Below are 27,178 nucleotides of genomic sequence, written 5' to 3' on the forward strand. Positions count from 1 at the left end.
CACATTATACAAAGAATGGCAGTATTTTCTAAGCAAAAATTAATTCATTTTGAAAGCACATTTAAGTGCAATGAATTTGAAATAACCAGAGCTTTTAGGGCATAAAGGCATGCCAAGAATCAGGAGGATGTGAGATGCAACATTTGAAGAAACCAAGTGCTGCAGATGAGCCGTTGCCCACTGTGGGCCAGGCCTCCATCAGGGCAGGGAGGGGATGCAGGGGCAGCAGCTCTGCACCTTGCTGGGCTGAAGGTGATGTGTGGGGGCTACAAGAGGGCTGGAAGCTGGACACAGTGAATAACAGAATTATTCCTGAGGGTGAAGGGGCAGAGCCCAGTTACAAAACTCTGAGTATTTATGTATACGTATATATAAATAAAAAACCATGGATGAAGCTACAGACTCCCTGCGCAAACAAAACAAAACCCTAACAAAGCCCTAACAGAATGATGTGGAGGGAAGATCGTATTTTTAATTATTTTCAATCCTTAGCCAAAGGAAGATTTTTTTGCATCTGGTATGCAGAGAAATTCTGGCATGAATGAAAAAAATGTACATCTAATTTTAATGCTCAGAGTCAAGTTATTAATATATAGTCACAGTCCACAGTGGGTGTCAGCTACCTTAATATAGACACACTGACTAGTATCCAAAACAACCTCATTTGCTTCCTAAAGTCTCTAGATGCTGTAGTTTAAATATCAGATTGGAAATTGGTTTTTACCCCATGAATGCTGCTGGGAATCTTGAAATCTCAATAATGACTTGTAACCAACAAGCAATTACCAGAGACAAAACTGAAAAAAACCTAAAAACATGAGTTCATGTTCTCATAAAATGCCACCAACTACCTATCAGGAAAGGCTTCTTCTAAAACATGACTGAGTGCTGGAGACAGGTAACTGTTCGGCCAGGATGGCTGGCACCGTGGGGCACATCACGCCTCGCTCCATGCCTGCACCAACTGCGCCGGCTCTCGGAGCCCAGTGCCTGCAGCAGCCCCGGGGCTCATCCAGCACCTTCCACACACACTAACATCACACATAAAAAATTTAAAACTATGCATAAAAGATGACAGCTGTTCTTTTTCCAACTTGTCTATTTTTATACTGAAACCACTTGGATTGGAGGTGATATAACCAGCACAAGGTGCCAAAGCATCATGTAACAATTTGAATCACTTGGAACCTTTTTTGTACTGACATGTCTCTTCAGCCATAAAGTCAAGCTCACAGCGGCAATCTGTGCTAAGAGAAGAAACTGGAGAGAGAAATCAGTTCTCAGGCAGTAATTGAAAAGGCACAAAGCCCCTCCTTTAATTTCTTTACATATTTCATATAGAATGCTACAGTACAAAAAAAAGATGATATTTGACAATTTTATGCAGCTCTAAAATTAAGTTATAATCTAAACTTTTTAATGCAGATACCCAATATCCTAAAATTTTGAGGCAAGTTTCATTTCCTAAAAATGGTGTTCTGAAAGAGAATTGGGCTGTGAAAGATGAAAGATCCGCAAGGCATAAACTTTAAGAGCTTCAATTACACTTTCTTGAGAAGAAACAAAATTCAAGTATGGATCTAGGTATAAATCTGGATCTTGGACTTTCTTACGTTTTGGCAAGTTTGGACTCTGGATTTTGCTGCATTTGTATATCAGACCACACACAGCTTACAGGTCTGACACACAGAAACATGGCTGTGTTTGAGAGAAAAGTGAAGGCCCTGAAGTTAAACTCACCTTTAGTCTCTGTTAGTGCTAACGTTACCTTTCTGATATGTACTCAAATTTCATCGGTCATTGAACACATTATTTGATAGTATCGATACTATTTACTTTTTCTAAATGTCAGATTTGAAATGCAGATTTAAGTCCTCTATTTCAGCTTTAACTAAAATATCCTTCTACAGAACTATCCATTCTCTCAACGGGAGAATTTTCCTCCGCAGTGAATTAAGCAGGCTGTAAAACCTTTTATGATACAGGACCATGTAAGCCCAAGCTTTGATCTAAACTGTTTCTCTCCTTTATTATCAAAGGAAAATTCACCGAAGTCTGTGTTTAAGGGTCAGTGTATAAAGTAGTGCAGATTACCAGACAAGCAAAAGCATTTGCATTCTCAAGCAGATGATTTTCATCAGATATCTCACTTCAGAGTTATCCCTTTGATCAACAGCAATATAGGCATACTGAAAAATGGCACTAAATTGTTACGATATTCTACATGTATCATAACTACCTGCTTAGAGCATATTTATTGCAACAATTTTCATGGCACGTGTACGAGCCATTATTTTTAGTCACAAGTCAAAAGAAATCACAAGTGCCTCGGAAGATGGAAAGGAGGGTTGAGATTGGTGGTAAATACCTCTAAGTAGATGTGGCAACAAATGTATGGGAAGCAATTGTCAAAATCATCTTGGCAACTGGAGATGCAGCTGAATAAACGTGCCATGCTGAGGCTGAGGCAGCAACAGGCAGCAAGCTAGAGCTGGGCAATAAAGAGCTAAAAGACAGTTCAGTGGGATCCCTCTGCTAGTAAGCAGGTCAGCCACTTGTGAAAACTGTTTTGCCAAGTACTGAATGAGCTTGCAGCCTAAATGAACCTAACAAGCAGAACAAAAGACACGAACAGGAGAGAGAAGGTTTGTGAGGAGAGAAAGAGAAATGGCAAAAGTAATGCAAATATTAATATGTATTAATATAAATGGAAAGAAAAACAATCACTCACAATGATGTATGGATGCAGGTTTTCCTAACAATCCCATCAGTGCTATCATATAGCTCAGTGTCATGACAACATTTGGAGTCTAGAGATGACATGATTAGTACATATTTATTCTAAAATACACCATGCTCATTATGTTACAGCTTATGCACACGCCATCCATATAATTGCCTCCAACATTTTTCCCCAGTGCAAAATATTATTCGCTGTAGGTCCATAAAAGCAGCTGGATACTGTCAGATAAGACTTTATTAGAAATAGACTACGTTTTTGTGGAAAAAAAAAAAAAGAAAAAAAAAAAGAAAAAACCCTAGTGTTCACGCATTGAGGTAATATGTAAAAGGAAAAAGAGCATGGGAAACTTAGTTCAAACAGATTTGGGGAAAAAAAAAAAAAAGAAGAAAAGGAAAGCCTAAACCACTAAGCATCAGCGAGGCTAAGTTCCAAACTAGCTATTTGCATGAACATTTTACTTCTGAACATCTGGACTAGAAAACTGAGTACGTTCAAAAAACCCAAGGCTTCTCTTCAGAACAAGCAAACAGTGGGAAAAAATGTAGGCAGTACATAAATAGACAGCAAAGGAATTTGCAAGAAACAACATAATATTTCCCTATTCCCGAGAAACTGAAAGAAGACTTGCCCATGATGACGGGGTTTTGTGAAGGAATAGCTGGGAAGTAGAAATTGCTTGCATCATCATCCCTCTAAAAAGCCAGGAGACTTAGTCATCTTTTCAATTCTATTCTAGATGGAAGCCTTCCCTGCCAAGGTAATCCCTCCTCCCAAGGGTGGTACAAAGCAAGCACAGGGATGTCTCCTGTCATTCCAAGCTCTAAATATGAAGGAGATAATGGTTTTCACATGTTTTGTTTATATACACATTCAAAACAGAAACTCAAGAAGAAAGTTGGAAGGAGAAAGCCTGTGTCTCCAGTCCACCATGTAATAAAACATTGCTGGTGATCTTTTTTGCTGAGCTTAGGTACAGTGAAATTTGACCCAGCAAAGGGTAACATTTTCCCTATGTGCCTGTGCGAGAGGTATGTTCATATTTGCACGTTGCTGTTTAATACCTGTTACAATGAAAAAAATTCCTGCTTTAAGACCATTGTAAGACCTCTAAAAGAATTTAAAAGAACTTCTGAGAAGGCTATATTCAGCCGTAACAGACTGGTTTATCTAGATACATGGTAGTTCTTTCTCTTAAACCATGTTGCATAAAACCACACTGCAGTTTAATAAAAAGCACTGTAGCTAATGTGCCTTGTAAATCCATACATCAATAATGGAAGTTTATAAAAGTCAGACTGGTGCATTCATAACAATTCCACTAAAATGCTCCCCTGCATCACATCACTGTTCAGGCCTCCCGCAGGGAGGGAGCTGTGGCCAAGAGGCTCTTTACACCCTTGTCCTCTCCTTGGCATGACCTCTGTCCTTAGTGACCGCGGCTTTGTGCCAGTGCTTGGTGGGAGCACAGAGACCCCAGCACACTGCCCAGAGGTCTCTGACATGAGAGCGTGGAAGGGGAGAAAGGCAGCGCAGGTTGCGGTAAACACGGGGCAAGGATTTTTTAATCTACCTCAGCACCTGTGCCCGCTGTACCAGTGAGAAAGGTGAAGGCATCCCTGCCCTGGAGACCGCTGTGGCTCTCTCTAGCCATGCAAAAGCCATGATATCTTCTGCAGCAGGTAACTTCTGCAGTTTCTGGTTTCTAGTGCTTAACAGATATCCACTGCTACCACAGAAACAAAATAGCTTTAAGAAGATACTCCAGCCTTAGGACACAATTCAAGGGATCTAGGACTGCCCTAGGGAAATGGGGGTATTCTGGTGTGAGAACTGTAAATAGATTGAACAAGATAAATCTCTTTCACCCTGTGCCCAGAAAGCCATTGGGTTCTCTCTGCCAAGTTTTCACTGTCCTCAAAATGAGGCAAGAGGTGGGGTTCCACAGGAGATGCTGTCTAGCACAGCAGCAATGACAATTCTCACAGAACAATAAAAATACTTAAGTTCACGCCTGCAACTTGGGACCTAGATGATATAGTCCCTTCTAGATTATGGGCAAAATCTTCATCTCAACCTGGAAACAGAAGGAAGGCAAGTAAGATTGATTTTTTTCAAAAAATTATTTATTTATTTCATTCTTCTCATGGTTTCCACAACTACATGAAATTTTTAGGTTCAGCAGCTCATCTTTTGGTATAGATACAAATAAGGAGCTCAGTTTGTGTTGGTTGAGAGGAGAGTAAGATCAGGATTGAATTTTGAGGCAGCTGGGACAGATTCAAGGTTATATTTCAAGAACATGAAATATTCAGAGCCAGCCAGTCCGTGGCTGACTGTGTTCTGCTGACACATTTCTGGATTGAAAGTAGAAAGCCAAACTAGAGGCTTGCACAGCCAAGAGGCTCCTACCGAAGAAGACAGTCACGTAAACTCCTATGAACTCAAACTGCTCGGTTCCAGGCTATTGCCTCATTTGCCAAGAAACAGCTTAAGAAATATAGCAGTTTTCAAGAATGTGAGATTAATTTCACTCTTTTTGTGAAAGTTATGTCGTCAGTGTATCAGATAGTATCAGTAAAACTCAATATGCAAAATAAAATTCCTCAGTGTGGCAGTGGAAATCAAAGTAACATCTGTGATATCTTATTGTTGGCAAGTCATATTTGAATGCAATGAAACCTGAACAAGAATAGAGCAGAAACCACCTTGCAGACTTTTTATCACTGATGGCAATATATAAGGGAATACAGGCCAGGACTTGGCTTTTAATTCAAACCACTATTTAACCATCCCCTGGTTAACAGTGTTCCAAGGATGTATTCATTAATGCAAAATTTCCATGTTAATTTGAATTACCACATACACTTTCAGTACACTCCTCACTCAGTAACAAAGTCTTGTATTTGACTACAACACTGGTAAAAACAGTGCAAACCACATTTTAATTCATTACAAAATTCACTGAACATACCAACTAACTCTGCCAATTCCTTTCGCATAGAAATGTTGATGAGATTGTAACAAGTTTCAGTAATGACTCACCTGGGATAGATTTGAATAAGGACCTAAAGGGAAAAAGCTCAGTATTTCTATTGCCAACCGTTTAAGCCAAGCAGTCCCACCAGTGTATTTTCTTTCCATGGAAAGAACCAAAATCCAGTGTAAAATCATAGCGAGGGGTATGTGAAAAGATGACTAGAAAGATGGTTCTCAACTAGGATAAATTTACTTTACAATTTAATCAAATTATCTGCTATTTTAGCCATTTCATGAGGTTTGGAGAAAAGAATTCATTGTTTCTTTCCACCACTGGCTTTCTTTATCTTTTTTTTTAATCTCCTCAGAGGATAATTAGCTCACAGCTGCATAAGTCATATTTTCATCATCCTTTCAAATTGCCTGTTGTGAGCTTAGGCTTCTCAGAAACACTACAGGATTATTTGGTACTACTATATGCATTTGTTCCTACACACAGAATTAATGGGTACAAGGAGAGATAAACTGTGTTCCCATTAGAGAGCAACGTATTCAGTCAAGGGACAAATAAGTATAAAAATAACAGTCAAAACATATGGAAAGCACCAAAGCACAAAACACCAGTCACTGAAGTCAAAGGCAAAACCCCCAAGGACCTACAAAGCCTCACTATGATGTAATTTCATGAACTTCTCATGAAAGAAGCTATGTAAAAGGTAACTTACAGCTCAGTCACGTCTTTGGGAATTCCTTTGGGCAATATCCGCAGCCCTTTGTTGCTGCAGCGTACCACCGAGTCCACACAAGTACACTGGGAAGGACAAGGAGGTGAAAGCAAGCAGCTGCTTTCATCATTACCTGCAGAGGGAGAGAACTGGGGCGTTAAGAAGTCAGCTTTAGAGCCCAAAGTCATGCACTTTGAAGATAACTGCTTACAAGGACCAAGGAGGGACATCCCTGAATCCATGGCAACCATCACAATATTTTAAAGTGGATCCTATGCTTTGGATCAACCTGCCTTCATACAGGTTCTTTAGGGAACATGAAAAACAGTGCAAAAACTGAATAGCAATATTTTTAAATAAATATTTTTTTCTAAGGAGTATCTACTTCTCTGTAATTTTGCAAATTACAATAAAATCAGTTATGTGAATCCCAAATCCTTCCCCCACCCCCAATGTACTAGCTGAAATAGAGAACTTGACCAGAACATTGCCCTTAAATTCATCTAGACAGATGATATTCACTATCTACTCTGCTTTAGGAACATATTTTTTTTTTAAATTCAGCTTTTAGATGTTGATTTTTTACTTTTTAAAGTCAGCCTGGCACTTCGTTTATCATCTGAATTGTAATACCTCATTGTTTTTGACAAGGATAACCAGGCAAACAAGAAACTGAGCAGCATACTTCCAACTGCTGGTGATCTGTCTGTGCATACATAAAAATATCTACTTTCTCCAAAAATGGTTTCAAAAGTCCATAAACAGCAGATTAAATCTTGTAATTGAAGAACAATAGGATTTCTGCAGAAGAAACCAACTCTTTGAAGTTAAGAACATTAAAGGATGGATTTTCCCCCAAAGCAACAGGCGCTGCAGAATGAGGCAAATGCATGCTACAGTATCACGATGTATATGAAAGGAAACACAGTGGCACATTCTCTAGATGACAGTGAGAGGAACCACACAACTGTTTGTGAGTACAGGCAGCCTGAGCTGACCAGCACGGAGACACAGTGCTGCAATCCAAGAGCGCACAGCCAGCTGTCATTATGTGCTGCCTTTTTTTTTTTAAACTGATGCAAGGACTAATTGAGAGAGATCTCTTTCTTTCTTCTCTCTGCTGGATGTACCCATGAGCATTGAGATTAAAGAATAAGAGTGGAAATCCTGATAAAAGATAACAAAATTACCCATAAATGTATGGGTAGGGAATAATTTGTATTCAGAGGGATGGAGAAGGATGACCAGCCTACAGAAGAACAGGGAAGATTTTTTTTCTTTCTCTCCCCAGCTGGCTTAATGACTGGAAACAAAATTCAAAGTCTTTCATAAACCTGCAGAAAGAGCATGTTTCTTCAGCATATTCAATTTTCCCCTATGTTCTGTGTTTTACACCCTGCCACCATCTACCTTCCATTCACCACAGCTGTCTGAGTGACTGTATGATAGAGAAAGCTCCCACGTATGCAATGCCATTTTGCAGACTGTTTGTTTTTTTTTTCCTCCTGAACTAAAAGCAAATTATTCTTTAATGACTAAACTTGGGTCCCTTGAGCTCTGAGCCCAAGCACCTGGGCCTGTTGCCAGATTGCTCAACTAGGACAGGAATTAATTTCTACTCTAAGTAGGAAACTTCTATCACTCTTATGGTCTCTTTAGAGGTATGACTAACTGCAGCTCCAGCATATCTGGTCTTAACAGGCAACAGCAGCCTACAAGTCAAGTTAGCAGTGCATTCATCAGTCAATTTTTCTCCTTACTATTTTCTCTAAAATCTGCTTGATCAGAAAGCAAAGAACTACCTGGAGAATGAATGAAATGTCAGGAAGTTTTTTTTTAAAACCTATATGGACCCGGCAAAGCATTAAGCATCACTGGGTCACTTCAAATATCTAAGTGTTTTTATTTCCCTTTATTCATACCTGTTATTTGTGAAACTGAACAGTATCCAAAACTAAAAGACTTTCCAAGCAAGCACCATTCCCCCAGAGTGTTATCTGAGTGTATGAATAAAGGAGTGGGAGCAAGGGCCAGGATTATACTAGCATTATACAAAGCAGAGCATTTGTCTATAATAAATTCATTCTTATATTTAGATGTAGATAGTAGAAATTCAGAAACTGGAAATCAAGAATAAAAACAAACTCCTGATAGGGAACAATGAACTTCAGCTCTAAACAGCTGTCTTCCTCATCACTAAACTGCAATGTTTACCATGCAGTACTGCTTGATAGGAAGGGAGGTCCTCACAGAGGTGCCAACATTATCATAAATGCCAAATCGAATTGGATTTTCTTACCATCGCAGGTGAAGTCCTGGACATCTACATCTTGGATTGGAATATCCTTTAAGAAAAAGGGTTTCAAGCAGCGTGGATTTCCACTGACAATTCTCTTCTTCCTCAACCATTTTCCCAGCCAGGCCAAATGGCAGTTACAATTAAAGGAGTTAGCCAGCAAATTACTGAAACAGAACAAGACATAATCGCATCAAACATGAACATACAGAAATACTGAAATAACTACAGGAAGATGATGGGTTCCAAGTCCAAGCTCTTTCCTGCCATCTGTTTCTGTGAGATTCTCCTCTGTTCTACAGATTGGGAAAGTTCTATGCAGGTTTTATACTACGACTAGGGTTGTAATTAAAATATATGTATATGCATATCTATATAGATATGTAGATATATATGTTTATAAACCAAAATACTTACTGCTACAACTATTTTTTAGACATACTTACATCACTACCAGGGCTGTATTCATAGTGGATTTCAACCCAAGCTACAGCTCACACCCAAGTCTAAACTCACCTCACACACTCTACCCACACGTGCATGATCTTCAATATCATTATTTCAGGTAATTCCATGCAAAAGTTTAGCACTGCTAGGCCCTAGCACAGACCTGCAGGTACCACTCCCTATGTGTACAGCCAGCTGGCTTAGCACACCGTTCCTTGCCCCAGTATGCTCATGCTTTCCACTCGCCTGTGTTACGGCCCACACAAACCAGTGCCAGGTGGGAGCCACTGGCAACCTGAATTTGGGTTTACTACTGAAATAGTAAGGATAGCACTCTCTATGTACATATATAAAGCAGCACTGTCAGCTTGAGCCCCTTCTTATGAAGCTTTCTAAGGTCAGTGTATCTGTAGTGAAAAGCATCTGCTCTACTGCCTTGTGGAATTTGTGAGGTTTGCATCAAATCTTGCTACAGCTCCCGAAATATCTTTCAAATACAGTTGCAGCCTAGCTGCGGTACTGTGCTGTACAGTACCCAAAGCAACCATTTGACAGCCTCCATCAGAGGGATGTATTCTTAACGTAGCTTGGGTTAGCAGTGTTTAAAAAAGAAAAGCCCTATCCATCCTGTTGTCAAGACATGAAAACATAGATACATAGCAATTTCTCAGTGGAGCACCTGTAACATAGATAGTCAATATAGAAAAGATATTATTCATTTCTATTTCTTAATAGGTTGTGATCCTTTGAATGAAAGGAGTGTAAGGTGACAGTTATTTTAAGCAACCATCTTTCTAAGCTAACTAGAATTAGTGCTGAGAATCATGGAAAAAAAACTTTTTCTGGAGTCCTGTACTGAAATGCCTATCCATAATTTGTGTGTAAGCTTTTTTATAACTAAACTTCAGATGAAGGGAAGAGGCTGATATCCCTGGTAAAACAAGAAGGCTGACTATCTTATGTACAAGCACAGGGAGAATCAATAGCCTCAGTCTGAGGTTGCCTTATCGAAGAAAAATGAGCTGTCAGAGCCCCATGTACGGAAAATGAAGTATCTAAACTAACACTGATGGAATTCTCACATCATATGTGAATATGTCCAAGAGTTATTATTTTGGTAGTACAGAAAAATAGAAGATAATGAAATTTCTCTAAAGCATAGCATAGCTTAAAGACAAAAAAATTTAAGGCCTTAAAGAAACAGGCACTTCAAATGCAGGTGTAGTAGCTGAAGACCTTGTAAGTCTTCACTTGCAACATACTTTTACAAACCTAAACTTGTAGTCAAAATCACATTAGGTTTTCAGCCAAGCAATTCCTTCAGAAAACAATAGTGCTGAAGACAAAAACATATGGCACAGTTGAGGTGTGGCAGCAAGAAAACAACCCCAAACCAACTCCTGAATTATATAGGTTCTAGGCCAACATCACATACCCACAATATGATTTACAGCTGCTCTCTGCATTGTAAAAAAAGCATACTTCAATCACTGTGCTAGCCTGGAGCTCTGGGTGTGTAATTACATGTGGATCTAGCACAGACTATTGTACGTTGTGTGAAGGGAGAACTGGGGGGGAGGACAAAACTCAGCATAATGTTCAACAATAAAAATACTCAACCCACTTCATGCTGACTAGGATTCAAAGGCAAGGCTAACTTGCTGTATAAAGGTGAGAAAACAAACAGGTTACATATGAGCTTTCAGACAGAATGTGCAGAAAAGCACTGAAAGCATTACTCTAATTCTAGTTACTTTCCTTCTGAATTGTTTTCCATTTTCTTTAATCCATAATGGGACCACATGCAGAATGCCTTGTATATTTTCCATACTGACATACTTTGGCATGAACAGAGTGTTCAAACCAAACATTTAAACCTCCAACGCTAAGTGAACCAATGCTTCAAAGGCCATTTGTTCCACTGATGGAAGAGTGAGATCATATTCACAGAACAACTTCCGTGACACAAATCCTTAGAATTAAATAATCCACAACTGGAAACAAACAGCAGGTGTATATAATCAGGTTTCTGGAAAGCCAGCAGCTCTGAATGTAAAGAATATTTTGCACGTCTAGAGAACATCTTACCGGCACATATCAAAAACTTTCAGAAACATTCAAATGTTCTATCTACAAAATGCTCCCATCAAAATAGTAATTATCCCTTTCTACAGAGGAGAGGTTGCTTTGACTTAATGTGTTACTGCTCACTAGCTGAGCAGCAGTAACTATCCAGAAACCCTCATTTTCTTCTTGGCAAACACAGGTTAATGTATGACCTAAAATTTATTAAATCCTTGGATTAGAATTTGGATTATGCTTTTCTTAGGAACTAAGAAAGAAGTTGTTACATATTAATAAATAAACAAATCTACTGTTTTGAAATTCAAATAGCTCTAGGTAAAAAAGGACAAATTTATCTTGTCACACGTTACACACATCCTCCTGCCACTTTAGCAACACCTGAATTTTGTCCTTTGTCCAACTGCAGAGCAGTGATTTTTTGCTTTAATGTAGTATTAAGTTCATACATGTCCCTACATACATGCTCTTTCCATGGCAAGACTGTGATGCAACTTTTGGAAAAAAATTAAGATCAAGGCTCTCTATAAGTATCACATGAGACAAGAGATTCCCTACTTCACTGGAAAAGCAACTGAAAGTCTGGAAAGGCCACTTATTTGCAAAAGCTTTATTTTGGAATCTGGCTATTCAAGTGGAGTTCTCACATCACAAACAGCAATGTTGGGCAGACAAATTGTTATAAAAATTTATAATTAGTAATCAGAGTTCCAACACGTAAGACAGTGATTTAACCACTCAAACAGAAACAAAGCAATCAAGCTTTTAGCAAAGATGTCATACTAACATTAAAATCAGAAGTGTTTACTCAAGGACATAGACATATTTTTAAAATCAAGGGGGAACAGAAGTCTTGAGGAATGAAATATGCATATCCTACTACAAGTGCCTCTTAAAAATTGCAAAGAAGCCATAGAATATTAACTGTTTAAAAGGATTCCAGTGACCTGTTAGAAAAACATGCTGAAACCCATCTGGATATTGTTGAAATTAGGTTGCAAATATATCCTGGAATTTAGGATAAGCTTATACTAGAATAGTTTGCATGTCATTCTGATGAACCAGTTATCCTACTGGCATTAGCTCCATGCAGTTATTATAGTAATAATTCATGGAAAACCAGTTCTGCTTGCAAATATGCCCACTTGACTGTGTAAGGACTGAAAGACATGACTCAATTCCCCGTATGCAGAAGTGCAAGCACACTTCAAATTAGGATGCTACAGTACCTAGTTTGACTAGTAACAAATAAAATACTGCTTTTTTTTACCAATAACTTGCAAAATAGTTCTTCCTCTGTTGAAAACCATTAGTCAGGGCATTATTTTCAGAGCTGTCCGTGTTTTGGTAATATCAATGAGGCTGATTCACAAAGAGTAATAACAAAAGGAGCAATATTTTTTAGTGCTGTAAATATGCCAAGATAAAAATGGAAATGTTAAACTTTGTATGAAATTCTGGCTCACATTAATAGATGCAAAAATAAGTCATTATAATATCCGATTAACTTACAAAGTGTGGGTTGAACAGGAAAAGCAGTCATACTATCTATCTTCAGTAGTGTTGTCATCTAATATATCCACCTACAGTGGAGCACTGCTAGGAAATGAACACATCTGAATTTTGCATTTATATGTGAAATATCACTATGACCTTAAAACAATGTATAAAGAAGTCAAAAGCACACTTTCTCCTGTCTGTAAAACAAGTATAGAGTGAAAACGTGTCAAAGAACAAACTTCATCAAGACACAGGTAGGAACCTCCTATGACCAACATCATTATAAGTCAGTGCCAAAGCAATGCATTCTAATTAGCAGCAGCTTTAATTGCTGTTGCTAGAATTGTAACAATCTTTATCCGCAGCTGCAAAAAGAAGAAAATGGGCTATCTTCTAACAAAACAGGACAAAGACGCTTCTAGGCAAACAAGGTAGGGACTTTATAGGCTGATTCAGAGTCCCAGCTATTAAGGGATCCACGGAAGGAAGGTCAGAGACAATTGTGCGAGAAGCAGGCAGGCATTGCTTGCAGCACAGTGAGAACAAGCTTTCAGCAAGCACTGCTCGCTTTGACCAGTGACTTGAAAAGAGTCAATGAAAATAAGCTGGTTGTGCTTCTCTCTTTGCCCATCAATTTCAAGGAGGCTTCTGGGACTACAGAAAGTGAATGGAAGAAAAGTCTGGGTTCTTTATGCTGCGTGGAGCTAATGCCAAAATGATAACTGATTTGCTGGTGAAAAGTTGTAACAACAAAATGAAAGTGTGAGCAACAAAACAGCTGAGATTCAACACTTCTTTCTTCCCCCAAACACGATGGAGAATGCTTTCAAAACCTGAAATGCAATAGCACCAATAGTTTATTTTGACTGGACAGGGCAGTGTGAAGGGAATTAACCAGACAACTTCCATTAACAGCAACATCAGGGTCCCCATTCACAGCTGGAAACAAGGAGCAGACTTTTTTCCTTATTTATCAGTCTGTACTTTATTTAAAAGGATACCCTACAAAAAGTATGTAAACATATTTAAGAAGCAAGGGAAATATTTCAAAGAAGGACTGAGAAATATAAGAGAATTATCAAAGAAGCTTAGGTTGGAATTTTCAAATTCACATTCCGTAGGACTTGAATATTTTGTCCTCTTAGGCTCTTCTGAAAATCTATTAGCTAGTAGATTTCTTCTGGTATTTAACTAATTTAACTGAAATCCAAGAAAGCTGTTCTTACAAAATTAGAGTCTACTGAATCTAAAGCAGCTTCAGGGAGCTAAAGTTGATAAGCTATATACTTCCAAATCTGCAGAGATTGTTTTATGTAAACTTCTACTGTGCACTGCACTAGGCTATGACATGGCAAAATATACAGTCATCCTGCCTGAGGCTGGCAACCTCAAAGTTTTTTCAGGCACTCTAGCTGAAGCAATTCAAATGTTTTTCTAAATCACACCCTGAATCCTCCAAACCTGCAATTTCAGTACGATGGGGTTTTCTTTCCCTAAATGATGCTTTCCATATATGAACAATAAGTAGTTTAATTTTGAAACTCAAATGTTGTCTTCTTAAAAGGAAAGCATGGAATAACAGCATCACAACATGTTCATACCATAAAAAGATGACTTACATTGTAGACAAAGAGACTAAAGTGCTGAAGGCTCCAGGGGTGATAGTGCTGATGTGATTGTCATACAGAGAAAGAAGCCTCACTGAGCTCAGTCCAGCAAAGGTGTCATTGTTTATACAGCTGATAGAGTTGCTCCTCAGCATCCTGCAAGGTTTAAAACAGGGAATTAGGAACTACTGGGAGGGGGTATAACTTCAGGATAGGAGGTCCTTTACCTAGGGCATCAACAGATGCTTTGGCAAGCACTGTGCTCTATTTTTATTGATTGCTGAAGTACAGCACAGCTAAAGGAGGGCTAGATTCATGTAAACATTGTCTCATGAATTTAAAATGCATTTCTTCCACACACCATTAGAGGCCGATGGGAGCGCCACACCTGAAAGTAGTATGAAATTAAAATTATGACTAGTAGCAAACCTGAAATAAAAACTAAAATCTTAATTTAGTAAATATCTGAGAGTAAGTGAAGATGTATTTCAGAGATCAACTGAGAAAGGCTGCCAGAAATGTGTGACACTAACAATACTATCTGCATTACTTCTACTCCTATCATGGATGGTTTTTGTAACTCACACTGCAAAAGTATGGAAGGAAAAATCATCCTCAGCAGAAATCAAGGAATAGCTTAGGAAGGATTTCCAGACCAAACACAAGCTCTGAAATGTCATTATAATAATTAATTTACAAGACAGAAAGCAGTAACCATCCTATAAAATGGTCTTTGCTCTATGCTTGTACCAGATGAATCAGTGCTGTGTTTTGGAAGATACATCTCTGAGTTGTTATGGTAACAATGAACTCAATGATAAAGCCCAATTAATCTGAAAGACTGTAGTATCTTGTTTCACTCCATAGCAAAAAAGGCTCATGTGTATTTGTTACACTGCATGCCAGTCAACATCTGGGTCTGTAAACATCACTACACAGTTGTGATATTCCTACTTAGGTGAAAAATTATTCAGTAATTAAAGCATACTACCAAAAATCCACAAAATATATGCAGCTCATGCTGCTGTCCAGTGAATTGATTCTCCAAATCGAGGAGGGTTAATTCCTTGGTATCAAATTCATGCAATGAACAATGAAAATTCAGACTCCCTTAGAAGTCTGGATTTAAACCTCAGATTTGTATCTGCCAGTTAGGCATTTAGATGCTACATCAATATATACTTGAGAAACACCACAGAGAGATTAGATATGTCTGGGAAGAAATTCACAGTGTAATCATGAACACTCAGTGTTTAAGATCTGAACATTACATTGCTTTTGCATTACTGTTCTCTATGTACAGTTACCATCACCGGCACTATGGTCTCAATAGTTTTGGTATTGCAACTGGGGTGAAACTGCATCAGAAAAGAGTCACAGGGCACAGAGACACACACCTTACACATGGATTACTAAGCTGCCTGAAAGCCACATCAAGACCACAAGCTGTAAAATGATTAGGGCAGTAAATAAGAGAAGTAAGGCCCTTAGTGACTTAGTAGCAGTAAGAAACATTTTCTCAATTCTGTATGTAAAGTATCAGGCAGTTGTACTGTAAGATGTGATGACCGAATTTGGATGGCAATATATTTTGCACAGCAATTTATTACATTTCAGGAAACATACAGTATTTTAAAAAATGGACCATGACCCTGTCATGGCTCATAACATGACAATGTGACCTCTTTTACAAAGATCACAATTTTGATGCTCGAAGAAAGTCAATTAATGGACAGAAATATATGTCCCTCAAGCCAAAACCTTTGGTTTTGTATCATGGTTCACCATGCACTGTGTACCCTTCCTGAAGGAAAACTTATACTTACAGATCCTCATATTATGCTGTGTATATTTAGACTGCTTTATCAGCTAGGGGGAAATGTAGGTCAGGTCAGCGGGATAGCTTGAATGTTAAGTATCTTTTTATTAAAAAATGCTGAATTCTGTTTAGGAGTACTGCCACAGGCTGCTTTGCAGTATAAAAATTAATTTAGTATCTATGGACAGTATTTTCAAATCCCTTAGTAAAGTGCATACATGAAATTAAGGAACAGATGGCTGTAACCACAGAAGAAAAAATGTTAAAGGAATAGCAAAAGAAAAGTTCCCTATTCATCATTACAGGCCAAAGTCCTTGAAGTGAAACTTGATTTTCTTTTCACACTTGAGTAAGGACTGAAGTAATTGTGCCATGATACTTTGCAACATAAGAAGCATCTGCTGCTAATTAATAAATTGCAGATTTTAAATTGCATTTTGTTTCCTAGAGTCTATGGACTGACAGCATCCACCTAGTCAAGTGCTTTCTTTCTACAGCGGGGAAGACTAGGCAAGAGAGGTGTTTTTCATATATAGATCATACATATCATCTGGCGTGAGTCTTTGCTGACACCAGAAACCTAGTCCCTGACTGCTTCTCAGGATGGTGGATGGGGTGAATTAGACACCATCTTGAAATCTTGTCTGTGATCCTTCTTCCAGTATAACTTTTAACACAAAGATAAATCAATGTTAGGTACTATGAGTTTAAGTGTTAGTTCTCAGAAATAAATTACAATGGTTGTCTAAGCACAGAAGTAATTCCAAACTGATTTCTTATGCATTTGGACTCTACATCTCCTTCACACTCTCCCCAAACACGACCACATTAATAGTATACCCACACATAATTTTTATGGTACTCAGTGCGGGCAAGAAAGAGTATGCTGTGGCTAGTCCAAAGCCATGCCTGTGCTCATGAGCAACTACACCCGGTGCAGAGTAAGTGGCCAGCTACCTTCTGTCAGCAGGACCTGTGACAGCTTGGTTATGCCTACCTTAAAGTTGCTTAGCTATACCTGTTTTGGTGGCAGCAGTAACTTGAGTCATTCTCCTCTCCCTACCTATTGATTTCATATAGTTCGTAGGATATTAAAAATCTTTTAGGCTCATAGCCTACTCTGAGGCTTGGTTTGAGCAGACCAACAATTCCAATTTGGGTGGAGGCGGAGCGGGAGGATGGACTAATAGATAGCAAACATGTTCCTAAATGCCTTGTTTCCACAGGAAATAACAAAAGCATTAAATGATTAAAAGTGCCCAAATTTGACCCATGACAGGTTCACCATCATGTTACTCCTGAAATTCTTGAAAATCTGTGTTTTCACAGAAATAGCAGATAAATCTCAAACCTACCCAGGACTAGAAATAAATTGAAGACTTCATGACAGTGATACAAGACCCTGCCTTAGAGCTTGCTGTCTAGAAAGAGATATTTTAGCAGGCACTGCTCAACTTGACCACTCCCACTCAACTTACAGAGGAACAGAGAAAGACAGGTCTTTGCACTTACAATGTCTTTAGCCCTGTGAGGCCTCTAAACATTCGTCCATGCACTGACTCCAGTTGATTCTCTGTCAGAATCAGTTCCTGCACTCCTGAAGCTCCATCAAATGTGCCTTCTCGGATCTCCTTGATCTTATTGTTGCTTAGATTTCTGGAAGAACACAACCAGTCACAATAAGAAAATTATTAGCGTTTTATTCCCAACATACGTCATCACACTGGAAGGAGGAAGATAGGAAGAATATGTGCCTTTTAGTGGTTATCTAGAGAGACATTCATTCAGCAAGGAGAGCATACAGAAGTGCAAAAGTATACCTACTGTACTTACAAATAGCTCCCCTTCACTTGTCAAAACCACAATTATATCAGATATATCAAGAGTATTTAAATTAACAGAATTACCAGCTTTTACACCTCATGTCTTTCTTGCTTATAAGGGTCTCAGGGATACAATAAGTGGGGGTTTCTAACATCTGATTTATGTCCATGAAGTTATGGACCATGCTTGGGACTGGGTGCTCATCTGGCAAGAATTGGTTAATGTTACTGTTATTGAAATAGGTACCACACATTGAAATACGGACCACTTTTTTATAGTGTACCAGGACCTTTACTCTCTTTAAACTCAACACTGGAATAACATACAAAACTGTGTGACTGCATATATCTGATACAAATTTTAATATGTGCGCTAATGAACTTCCAGGCACTTAAATTTAACACCACCACTCAAAATGAAATGAGTATCACTTAATTCTCAATTCACAGCTACTGCAATATACAGCATTATTTTCTAAATATTTACTCTGCCTATACAGTCTCAAGATGTTTGCTTATAGATCAACATTGGAAAACTTCAATCTACAAAGTCAAATGAAGTTCTGATGAAATGCAAAATTAATCTTGTGAATATTTCATATTTGTGAAAAACCCAGTGAAAACTTCTGAATGATAAAATGCCATTAGAGATGCATAAAAATGAACAGCATTTAATTATTTAAAACATTTATATAAAAGGCCTTAAGCACATTAAAACCGTGGGCCTCAGTCCTTCAAGTATCTTCTATGATGCCCTGTATAGATTATGATGGATAATCCTATTTGTTTAGGTTTATGACAGGAAACACTATTCTTTGTTTTACTGTCTACAACAAAAAAGGGAAAGTAAAAGATATGCTCTTGCTCCCAAGAAGACGCCAAATTCCAACACTATTACTCATACTGAATAGCACATTATTCCAGAAATGATCCCGGTATACACACAGCGTGAGTAATAGTTTCAAAATCCAATTCCAGGTGATATAAAACAAATGACAAGGTATCAGATTAACACCTGGGCTACTCTGCTCAGAAGAACAGGCAATCTTGTTGGGATAAAAGTTGACAGAAGACATGGCAACAGGACAGCTTGGCCTCAGATGGAAATAATGTGGGTCTTGCTCTTTGCAGAAGTCATCACATAATTAAAAAAAAAAAAAAAAAAGTTGAGTCTTGGAGACATGTTTCATGTGGGAAACTTGAGTATGCTGGTTTATGTCCGCTGAACCACTGTCAGATAGTGGGCCCTACAGCATGTGGCCCATCACCTCTTGTGCATTCTGTGATCAGAAAGAAAAGGAGTATGCTAGCAATCAGCCAAAAATAACATAAAAACATATAGAAATACTTACACGCAGATTTTGCTTTCCAGAAGTTTAGTGCTTTGTGCTAACACTCACATGAAGAGTTTATGTTCAGTGTCAAAGCAAGTCAAGGAAGGATATTCTGACATATGCATTTAATTTTGGGGCTCAGCTATTTCTCTAGTGGAAATGTTTATAGCTCAGCATCTCTTTTGAATGCTGGCATAAATAAATGCTCTCAATGATCCCTTTCCTGGTAAAGATCATGCCGTGATGCATATTTGCACAAAAATAAATGAATAAATAAGTAAATGTTTGTGGGAAGGGAGGGTGAGTTACTATAATACACAAAGAGGTTGACTTTCAATTCACAGATTGCAAACTGACCGATATTTGTAGTTACAAAGTTTTTTTAGTAAGTGTTTATCATCTAAAAGATATTTAGTCACATATATTAAAACATGCGTGCAATTTTAACCGATTACTAGATGCTTAAGGCAAAAAAGAGCAAAAATTGGAGAAAAAGGCTGGCCATAATTTGCAAAGGAGTTGGAACCCTTATACAATCCAGACCATCTGAATTTTAAATTGCTGCCAAAGAACTTCTGCAGATAGGGAACCTCACTCATTTGAGTTAATAATGCCTGATCATTTCAACAACACAAAATTATCCAAAAAGATACTAGCAGTTTCAGAAGAAGCCACTTATATATACCTTTCCCATGCAAAAGATTTGAAAATCCAAGATTAAATGCTCTGGTGAAATCAAAGTTGCAAGGCAGAGAAAAGACAAACGTTACAATAATAAATAGGTAAAGACGACACTGCCCTGCAATCCCACTTGGAGTATTGTTAAAGTAGATGTTCTGCCAAACTGGATTTCTTTATTTGTCTTCCTGAATTAAAGCTTCCCATATCAGAATGAAACAAACAAACAAAAATGGTAGATGACAGCACTCATTCACTAAAAAAAAGAAAAATGTATCCTCCTTAAAGTCTGACCTACTAGAAAAATAAACATGAGAAATTACATACTTTTCAGTCTAGAATTACCAGCAAAAATAATCAGCTGATATAAGCCTTGAAAAATCAAAGCAGTGAAACATTTGCCTGCTCTGCAACTCAGAGAGCTCTACTGCATCCTTCAAAGCACTAAAAGAATCTTTCATATATGATCATAGCACTTGACAAGGCATTATTTTTTTTTTAATCAGAAAAAAACTTCTGACAGCCTTTACGGCAAACTCCCATTATAGAAAAGCCCCATCCTCTTGCAACGCTAAGCTTCTGTAAGGAATTCTTCTTGAAATACTGGAAGATGGTGGAAAAGAAAATGAGTCTTGACTATTTCCCAAGATACCTATGCCCTCTGGCAAGACCCAAATGGGAACCTATAGTCAACCTGGTCACTCAAGAAATGTTATTGTTTCCATAAGGACTCCATGATTTAACCTGGTGATAATGTTTAATCCTATTTCCAGACTTTTATGTTGGGCGAGAGGTCAAAAGAAATTTTCAGAAAGCCTGGGTTGACTTTATGTGGGACTGTGAATAGGAAATTAACAGATCTAAGAAGCTATCAAGGTGACATTGTTCACACAGCTCACTTTTCAGTCAGATTTTACTTACTTTATGGCTAAAGTTTATAATAATATTATTTCTGTTGATCTTATAACTTCAACACAGAACAAGCTGGATTCTATTCAGGCTTAACAGAACCACTCATCCTGCTATACCTGCTGGGTCAATTTTAACATTCCAGCATGCTGTTCATCGCTGTGTTACTGACACACCTTCCCACAAGAACAACCACCAGAGTGCAGTCCAACTGCAAAGGCTCTGCTTGGTCTCACCTTGAACCTTGTAGTTTTATCATACAAACAGCCTGTTCTGAGTGGGGGTTTCCCTAAAAATATTTCTGTCGGTTGGTGACATGTTTGGAATTTTTAAGTATATGTTAGGAGGAAAATCCCAATGCTGTTAGCATTCTTCTGGAGGAGGCTGAGAAGGTTTTACAGCTTTTACCAGCAGTCTGTCTGGCTTTTATAGAGTGTCTTGTTCTCAGCAGCAGGATGGCACCGGAAGTCTTAAATACTACAGAGAGACAGTGAAGTACACCCAGTGACACTCCTACATTCATTCAGCAGAGCAGACGGATAGCCTCACTGGAAAAAAAGGGAGGCAGATGACGAGCCCAAATGCCATGTACCACAACACTGTCTACAATATTATTTCCAGAAAATAAAGTCCATTTCTGTATAACAAGTAACAGATGACTGCAACCTCAATTGCCATGGCAAAATTTATGCTTAGGGAAAAGAACAGCAGGTAACAGCTGTTTCCAAGGACACAAACTACTTTTACGTCCCCAAGAAACTTGAGATTTTGTTTTGAAACTGACTTCTGGTCTGCAAACTTTATCATGATTCAATTTCATTTTGCATGTAAAATGCGTTAAATCCTGGGCTAACACTCCATACAATTCAATGTAGGTGAAATATTTACAGACAAATTAAGACTCCAAAGGCAATTATATACTAGAGGGGGGGTCGGCAGTACCAGCTATTGCTGAGACAGCCTGACACTTCCTGTTATAAGACCATATTTTATGTTCACTTTGTAACTTTGGCAAGATTTAACAGAATGAACGGTTAAGATGTCCCTTTCAGGTTTTGAGGTAAGTATTTTTTACTGTTCTTGTTCTCTGAGAAAAAAGGTCAGTCCCCTTTCTCCCCAGCAGTGCATGAAGTATGGCAGTTCACCTTTTTGGTTTGAACGTGAGCTCATTGCCAATTTTTTCTCTGCAGAAACAGCTGTCGGGACCTCAGTAGGAATGGCCATTCCCACTGATTTCCTGTAGGCACTGGGGAGTGGGCAGGCTCTGGAGCTGACATCTGGGAGCTGCAGCTTCTCCCTGTGGGTCAGCATCCCATTTTCAGCAAGCAAGTATATCTCTGTGCTCCCACTGAGTTAAGTACCCAGGGGATTTTGGAGCTTGAACCTATCTGCCATGGCCAGAAGACCCCTCCAGGCTCCCTCTGCCCTGGGAGTCCCCAAGCACTGGAAGGTTTTTTCACTGATTAACAACTTGAGGTAGTCCCAGGGAGTCATGGGATCCCCAGTGTTTGCTTCATGCTGAATTTGGTAGTTGCTGTGAGCAAAGAACTGCTCCCTTCCACAAAAGTCAAAACCTTACCTCTGTGAATGGTAGTGTTGCCTCTCACCCCAGCCTGATGAGAGATCTTGCTGTGTTGAGTGAGATCATCTCCCACTGGCAACATACTCCTCTGTGAAAGGCAGAAGCTTCCAGCTCCCAGGGCTGGAGGGCAGCAGGACGTGGAGCCTTTCTATCTCGCAGGGATAGGATATCCCCCAAAACCCAAGTCATGGAGCTGCTCCCACTCTTATGGAGCTCAGAAACACACCCTTGTATTTCTCCTGCACTTCAAGCAGATTCAAATTGCTCTTTTGTAACCACCCTGCAAAATACTAGCAACACAGTTCTTGGAGCCTGGAAGTCACTGTAATGTGACTTTAGTTTTCACAGACAAGTCATCCCTTTACACTGGCAAGATCAGGTGAGGTAATATGGTAAGAACACAATGAAAGCATCACAGAGTTCTGGGCATTTTGCAAAACCCACTGGAGAACCCAGTAAATTACTTCTGGACCCGGTTAGATCTGTCTACAGGAATCTACATCAACCTTTTTATTCTACTGTAAAAAGCATTAAACATAAAGATGGATTAAAATGCAGGTTATGAAAACAGCACTCTGTATATGGGATCTTGCAGCTAATTATTGAAGTTGATTTAAAAAAAAAACAAAAAAGGCATATGCAGACATGTTAACCTTTTCAAAACCAGCAGGGTAATCTTAGCAATTTAATTCCTAAATAAAATGTGGCATAACTTTGCATATGGATCTGTGATGTTTAAATTTCTATATCAAGATTTCAATTTTGTTGTGCATTAAAATGTATTAAATCCTGGGCTGACACATCATACAGTAAGATTCAGCCTAGAAGGAATATTTACAGACAAATCACACCCCAAAAGCTAATTTTATATTAGAGGTGAGGTTGGCAGTACCACCTATTGCAAAGGGGGTCTGACACTTCTCTCTTTTTATGTTTACTTTATAACATTGGTAAGATTGAAAAGAATGAACTGTCAGATGTCCTTTTCATGTTTAGAGGTAGATACATTTTAGTTTTATTTTTCTTGTATCTCAAAACTCTGATAATCTTTTTTTGAAAAGCTCGAAGCACTCAAATTCTGATTTCAAATTTGTTAATTGGTAACTACGATGTAGGTGTTTTATTCAAAGGATACATCTTCCCTGTGAGAATCTGTTTGGATTTGGCTGAATTCTTAGTCTTTAACAAAGAGATTTAAGATTCCTGCCACAGTCCAAGGAGACTGCAAGACAAAATTTTTTGGAAAATGTGAATTTTAGGAGCTAATTTTCCAGAGTTTTTTTTGACTTCAGATTCTTTTTCAGATGACACCTTCCAATGTCTCTCAAGACAGTGCACGACACTGAGCTACAGACTGTGCAAAGTTTGGGACTGGGCACATTTCTTTATCCAAGTATCTATTCTACCAATCCCAGGCAGTATTAAGAAGTAATGTCCTTGGCTGGATAGAAAGGGGGCCCCAGGGAGATCTGTGAAGGCTATAAAAACAGCTCAAGGCAATGCAGCGGAGTAACTGTGCGTGAGGGCTAGGAAGGGAGCCTGAGTGAGAAAAGTAGGAGTTTTGTCAGTGGCTAGAGAGAGGTAGAGAGAAGAGGGACAGGACACTGGCCTTACACTGAAGCAAAACATCGTGAGAACAGAAACCGCACTGAATCAGGAGACGAGGAACCTAGCAAGGGATTGGGACAATCGTGCAACTGAAAATTATTATGTGAATACATAATTAAAGACTATTTTCACATATATACACTGGAGTAACCCTACTATGTCAATGCCAAATCTATGACGACTTCCCTTTGGAATCTTATTAGAAAACCCAAGAGGCTGTGATACACCACAACACACACACAGACACAGACAACTGACAGAGTTTGAGTGACAAAAGAGAAAATGTGAGCGTACACCTAGAATGCAAGTAAAATCTGAATCCTCCTTAAGGTCCAATTTACAGACCACCTCAGAGTGTTTATGTTATAAACCAAAGCTACACTTAAGCATAATGTTAGATGAGGAGGCACCAAGATGAAACACCCATCAAAAGGAAGGAAGAGCTAATTCCTCTCTCTCTGGAATTATGCTGGAGCTTTACTAGCCACAGTGGAACCGCAGTACTCTTAAAGTAGTTTCTTTGCAAATTTCCTTGACACAGATCCGTCACTAGTCTTAAACTGAAGTGAAGGACAATCAGAGGGCAATGATTCAAATGCCCATTCAGATATCCAGATTCCAGATATTCAGATTCATTTCAGAAGAAAAAGAATTACAGAGATTAAATAAAGAAAAAAAGAAAAAAAAGGTGATTTAGGCTAATGGTCTGCCACTGCAAAGCTCTGAACTGTTTTCTTAAGCCTAGGAAGCAATGCAATTTCCAGACAGATTTTTCCACCTGCTGTTTTCCTTTAACACTTGAACAGACAAGGAATATGATGAGACAGAGTCAATGTTGCCAAACAAATAACAGTAAAATTTCTTGTCCCTTACACGCACTGAAAAATGGGGGTTTGATCAATATTATTCCTCCTTAATTTAATAGCAGCAGTAAGACTTAATGAAGAGCACATGCACCACATTCCTGCCACACACACACAGCTGCTGCATTAGGACCATTAGCAGCAGCAATCCCATCCACTAGTATTTACCTACATTTCCCTTCTTGCATGATGGAGAGAGGGCTATTATTAGCAGAAGGATATGTAGTAAAGGCCAAATAATAACATAGAAGGAAAGGAGTGTTTGCTTGCTTGTTTGTTTTTTCCTGGTAACCCCTTCCCTTCACAAAAGGGACCTAGGAGAATTAGAAAAAAAGAAGTCTAATCTGGCTTTTAAAGGATCAAGATACTAAGGTTATGGTTGAAATGTTGCTCTGCTTATACAAAACCCCACCCTTTTCAGACACTCCCTTTACTCAAATTGAGATACTTCTTTACAACATCAGGTAGAACAAAAGAAATTAGCTCAACTACAAAGATTACCTAAAGAGCCTCTGCTTGGAGGCTGCCACTAAAAATCCATATGAAAGACACTTTTTTAAGAGGTGTAGGGCACAACTTCTTTTTGCCATCTGTTTGAACTGCACCTGTACACCTCAGTTCTCATTGCCTACCAAGAACAGAGCAGAAATATTTTTTGTTTCACAGGAAACAAATGCTTAAAAAACCCTCCCATAACTGTTTCATGCTGCATTTATGCATAACAATACAGCCCTTTTGAGGCATCCCTCCCACCCGAGTGATTAATGGGAACAGGAAGGACAGCACCATAACTTGCCTACAATAAGTTTTAAATAAAATGAAAGACATTATTCCAGCTATCACACTTCTCCAGTTTTCGAAACATAAATCCTGAAGGTTTGATGAGGACACATGCTTTTCAATTTGTTTGTACTTTTATATACCATGCATTTTTCATTCCCATTTACTATCTACTTACATAGACAACAGAGCACTTCAACAATGTCAATGACTTTTTCTAAGTGCACTGTAGCTACAACTTACGGATCATTCATAAAATACAAGGCTAATGTATATGATTAATTCCCCAAACCTGGTGGCCTGTACTTGCACAAATACAACCCCCGCTCCCAAACCTGCAGTGCTGCATCTGAAACTCTTGCAGAAATATAACTGATGTAAGAATCCCACTACAGTTGTCTCCAAAGCCCCCGAGATCTTACACGGATTCAAATGGCTAGGAAGATCCAGATGGCAGAAACCATGTGAAATGAATGCAGAACAAAAAGCCTGGTTGGTTGGTTTCCCTAAATTACCTTGACTCTAGCAATAAAATCTTACTGAAAATAAACAGTTAGATGAGACATTAGCAAGGGGGCCAATTATTAAAACTTTCAATAACTTCAGAAAGATCCATTTAGAATACTATCAGGAGGTATCTAACATATTATCCTCTTTCCAAAACGCAGCTCTTATTAAATGTATACTTTGTACAGTGCCAGCACTCAGGCTGTTAACAGAATTATACAGATATATTTGAATGACTGATCTCTAAATTAGCTAATTGATTCTCCTCTCTAAAACAGTAATAATCAAAAGAAGCTGCCATCATCTATATCTTGTAATATTTTTTCCCTTGACTATTTGAAACAATCACACTAGTTGGAATTGCACAATACATTCAAAAGACAAAACCAAAATGCTAAACTTTGTAGCCATCTCTAACAATAAGCATACATCTGAATAAATTCCAGGACAGAATTCCGTTCAGTCTCCATGAGTCGAAGACTTTAAGAAATATAGCCTAAAGAATACTGAAATATCAGCCTAGGGATCTCCATCTGTCACTGTGGTTTAACTGGGCCTGTCCACTTAACAGGCAACTCATTCAGTTTCCTTAAATTCACATTAAAAAAGCGACTTCTGCTACTGCAGTACTAAACTATAAAAAAATAATCCCTCCCTCCTTCTTTATAATCCAAGGCAGCATGTATTCTAACAAGCAAGTAACGCAAACTTACATTTTTCTGAGGTTGGGCAATTTCTTGAAGAGTCCGATAGCTTCCAAAACAGAAATATCATTGTCATTCAAACGCCTGATAGGAACAAACAAAGAGGCATTTAATATTTCACAGATGTCTATAGATATATGTCTGTGACATACAGGGCTGCCACACAGAGAACTATGACCTTTGTTAAGCAAGACA

At 38.5% G+C, this 27,178-nt stretch overlaps 1 protein-coding gene across 3 annotated transcripts in view; it reads right to left on the reverse strand.

Moving 5' to 3' along the window:
• Nucleotides 1-27,178, reverse strand: part of SLIT3 (slit guidance ligand 3) — a 537,543-nt gene that overhangs the window by 100,331 nt on the left and 410,034 nt on the right. For all 3 annotated transcript variants that reach the window (XM_052816501.1, XM_052816502.1, XM_052816500.1), the window contains 5 exons: nt 26,993-27,067; nt 17,708-17,851; nt 14,389-14,532; nt 8,744-8,907; nt 6,445-6,577 (listed from right to left, as the gene is read on the reverse strand). In XM_052816501.1, the coding sequence (XP_052672461.1) occupies nt 6,445-6,577; nt 8,744-8,907; nt 14,389-14,532; nt 17,708-17,851; nt 26,993-27,067 (660 nt within the window). The remainder of the gene's footprint in view (nt 1-6,444; nt 6,578-8,743; nt 8,908-14,388; nt 14,533-17,707; nt 17,852-26,992; nt 27,068-27,178) is intronic.

The sequence above is a fragment of the Harpia harpyja genome, chromosome 20 (assembly GCF_026419915.1).
Source record: "Harpia harpyja isolate bHarHar1 chromosome 20, bHarHar1 primary haplotype, whole genome shotgun sequence".
In the NCBI taxonomy this organism is placed as follows: Eukaryota; Metazoa; Chordata; class Aves; order Accipitriformes; family Accipitridae; genus Harpia; species Harpia harpyja.